This window comes from Pteropus vampyrus, unplaced genomic scaffold (genome assembly GCF_000151845.1).
Source record: "Pteropus vampyrus isolate Shadow unplaced genomic scaffold, Pvam_2.0 Scaffold203, whole genome shotgun sequence".
Taxonomy (NCBI): domain Eukaryota; kingdom Metazoa; phylum Chordata; class Mammalia; order Chiroptera; family Pteropodidae; genus Pteropus; species Pteropus vampyrus.
In genome coordinates, this window is record NW_011888984.1 from 1,615,273 (window position 1) to 1,618,352 (window position 3,080).

General features: G+C 48.4%; 1 protein-coding gene across 1 annotated transcript in view; it reads right to left on the reverse strand.

The window, feature by feature from the left end:
- The window catches only part of RYR1 (ryanodine receptor 1), a 110,487-nt gene that overhangs the window by 81,355 nt on the left and 26,052 nt on the right, over positions 1–3,080 (reverse strand). Inside the window, exons 22-25 of the mRNA XM_011372340.2 lie at positions 2,955–3,022; positions 2,694–2,896; positions 1,543–1,717; positions 1,152–1,360 (exon numbers count right to left, since the gene is read on the reverse strand). Of these exons, the coding sequence (XP_011370642.1) occupies positions 1,152–1,360; positions 1,543–1,717; positions 2,694–2,896; positions 2,955–3,022 (655 nt within the window). The remainder of the gene's footprint in view (positions 1–1,151; positions 1,361–1,542; positions 1,718–2,693; positions 2,897–2,954; positions 3,023–3,080) is intronic.

Genomic DNA, 3,080 nt, shown 5'->3' on the forward strand with positions numbered 1-3,080 from the left:
AATAAGATATTGTGACATCAGATGCCTCCTGGTATCCTGCATCAGGCAGGACACAGCACCACTGCCATGGTGTTCCTACCAAATATGCAGAACCTGAATCTAATTATGGGGAAACATCAGACAAACCAGAATTGAGGGATAGTCTGCAAAATTACTGGCCTATACTCTTCAAAAAACGTCAGTGCCACGAAAGACCAAGAAAGATTCAGAAACATTCTATTTTAAGACTAAAAAGACATAACAGCTAAATGTGACATGTATTCCTGGATTGGACCATAAAAATAACAAAGGACATTATTATTACCACAATTTAAAAATTTTGAATACGGATTGTAAATTAGGCGATAGTATGTATCAATGTTAAATTTCCTGATTTTCATAATTGTACTGCATGCAGTTCTGTAAGAGCATAGCCTGTTCTAAAGAAATGTATATTGAAATATTTGGGGGTAAAAAGGCGTGATGGCTCTGACTTACTCAGAAGATTCAGAAAAGAGAAAGAGGAAGATTATGTGAGAGAACGAGTCAAACAATGCCACAGATGGGAAGACTGAGCCTCAGCAAGAGATGGTCACATGCTCACAGTAAGAGGCCAAGTCCGGCTCTGTCTGATTCTAAAGCTGAGCCACAGTCACATAGAGCTCAAGTTCTTCCCAGAAGGAGAGAAGGACTATCACTTTGGGCTATGTGGGGTACTTATGGTTAGAGTGTGACCTTGGGTTAAACCTTGGGAAAGAGAAGCACAAGAGGCTAAAATTCAGGATACCTGGATTAATGAAGAACTACTAAAAACAAACTAACAAACATAACAATTAGTAAGGAAGGTGTTAAAATGTACCCAAGGATTGCTATTTTTTTACATCTTGTTCTAGGATCAGATCATTATAAGGACTGGGAATTTCCACTGAAGTCACTTAATCCAGCTTTTCTTTTCTGTCTTTCCCCACTTTATAGGCGAGGTACCCAGAGCTCAGAAAGGTTATGGTTTGCCAAAGTTACATCCTGAAAGGCAGCCCTGGGAGCCCATTACCCTGCCACCCCCTTGTACACAGCTTGTGGGCTAATGTGGAAGGAGAAACTCAGGGAAGAGAACCGTGAGAAGAATAAGGTTTGGGGCAGAGCAGAGAGTAGTAAGTGGGGTCAGTCCTCACCTCATAGTGGGGGTGCTCAAGGGGCACAGCCTCAAACTGGGGAAGGCTTTTGCTGAACCAGGTGGTGACCGGGCGCTGCATGTTGATAGCGAATGGCTCAAAGCCTTCCTGGAGACCGCAGATGGCAAAGAACCGCAGGGAGCTCACGTCCTGACCCAGATTCAGGTGACCCACCTGGCCAGGTCCCAAGCTGCACACGGGCAGGAAGCCTGGTGGGAGGGGATGGATGGGCAGGAGTGAGGATAGGTAGGGCTAAGGCAGTCAGGGGGAGGAGGTACTGTGGAAGGAAGCAGTGGAAGGAAGCAATGGAAGAGGAGGAGGTTGGAGAGGGCAGTGTAGGGTCAGGTGAGGTGGAAGAAAACCAGAAAGGGGCCATGAGGCCAGCCCTCACCATCCCCAATCTCGATTTCCCGGAAGGCTGTTTCGGAGCCCGAATCGGACATGAGGATCTCGCCATTGAGGGTGAAGATAATGGTGTTCTCTGTGAGGTCGATCATGCAGCCCACGACATCACCCGACTGCCAGGGGCGCCCAAATGGTTCACTGCCCAAGTGCCAGCGCTGGCCCTGTGAGGAGGCGAGGGGATGTCGTGGTGTGGGAGAGACATATAGAGAAATAGAGATGTGCAGAGAAATGGAAGCAAGGAGAGATGCGTAAAGATACACATGCAAGCCAGTGAGACAGAAGGGAAGTCACCCCCACAGTGTCTCCCATCTTTTCCCGCATTTGCATTTATGATCCAGAATGTAACGGACAGGTTTTCATGCTGTCATTTCCCACTAATCTCTGTATCGCATCCCTTCTGCCTGGGTTCTCTGCAGTGTTCATGGCTGAGGCTGGGGTTATGCAGATAACCAAAGCGGGAGTGGGGGCTTTGGGGCAGCAGCAAGTAGAGGAATGAAAGCCTATCAGTGTCCTTCACATAGACCCATATATACCCACATGCCCCCCAAATAGGTAAATGAATAATGAGAAGGATGGATGGGAGCAGGGTGTTTGGCTGGATGAAAGATTAAAACGAAAGTTGGGTTTCCATGGGTTGATACAGGGAAGGAAGAAGGTAAAGATAGACAAATAGATACGTGGATGTACGTATGTATGTCTGGATGGAAGAGTGGGTAGGTGGATGGATGGATGGGTAGATAAATAGATGAATTGATGGATGCATGCATTAAATTACTGGATAAATGGATAGATGAATGAAATTGCAAACCGCTTAAATAAGTGAGTGGCTAAATTAATATAAATAAATAGGTGGAAAAGTGTATGGTTAAGTGATTATCTGGACAGATGAGTAGATGGATGGATGATTGGATTTGCGGATAGATGAATGGATGAATGGACAGATGGATGGTTGGACGGAGATGGACGGTGGATGGATATATGCATAGACAGAGAGAGAGAGAGAAAAGGATGGTGGATGGATGGGTGGAAAGGTAGATGCGGGGATAGGTGGACAAAGTGGGGCACAGACAGGGGCAGGGTTGGAGCTGTCGGGGGGACTACAGGGCCTGGCAGGAAGGAGCCCAGAGAAGTACCTACACGGTGCCCGTTGAAGACATAGGCCAGCTCATCAGCTCCCAGCTCCACATCAGGCCGCAGCTCGGGCCTTGCCCAGCCCACTCGCATCTCTCCTGTGGTGACCGCCTCGAACTCGAAGTACCAGCGGCCGCTCTGCACCACATAGGATTTCTCTGCCCGGAAGATGCGCACCCGGTCCCAGCGAGACTGGCTCTCCACCAGACCTACACGCGGGGCCACGCAGAGTCAGACAGACTGGGTGGGGAGTGGGTCCCAAAATACCAAGAGGATGGTAGGAGACACCAGAGAAGGGAAGGACCTTGGCCGGCTTGGGGGAATAGAGCCAGTTTCTTGGTGTTAGAGGAGAAGAATTGGGGGATCTCAGGCTAGTCGGAGAAAGGCAGGAGG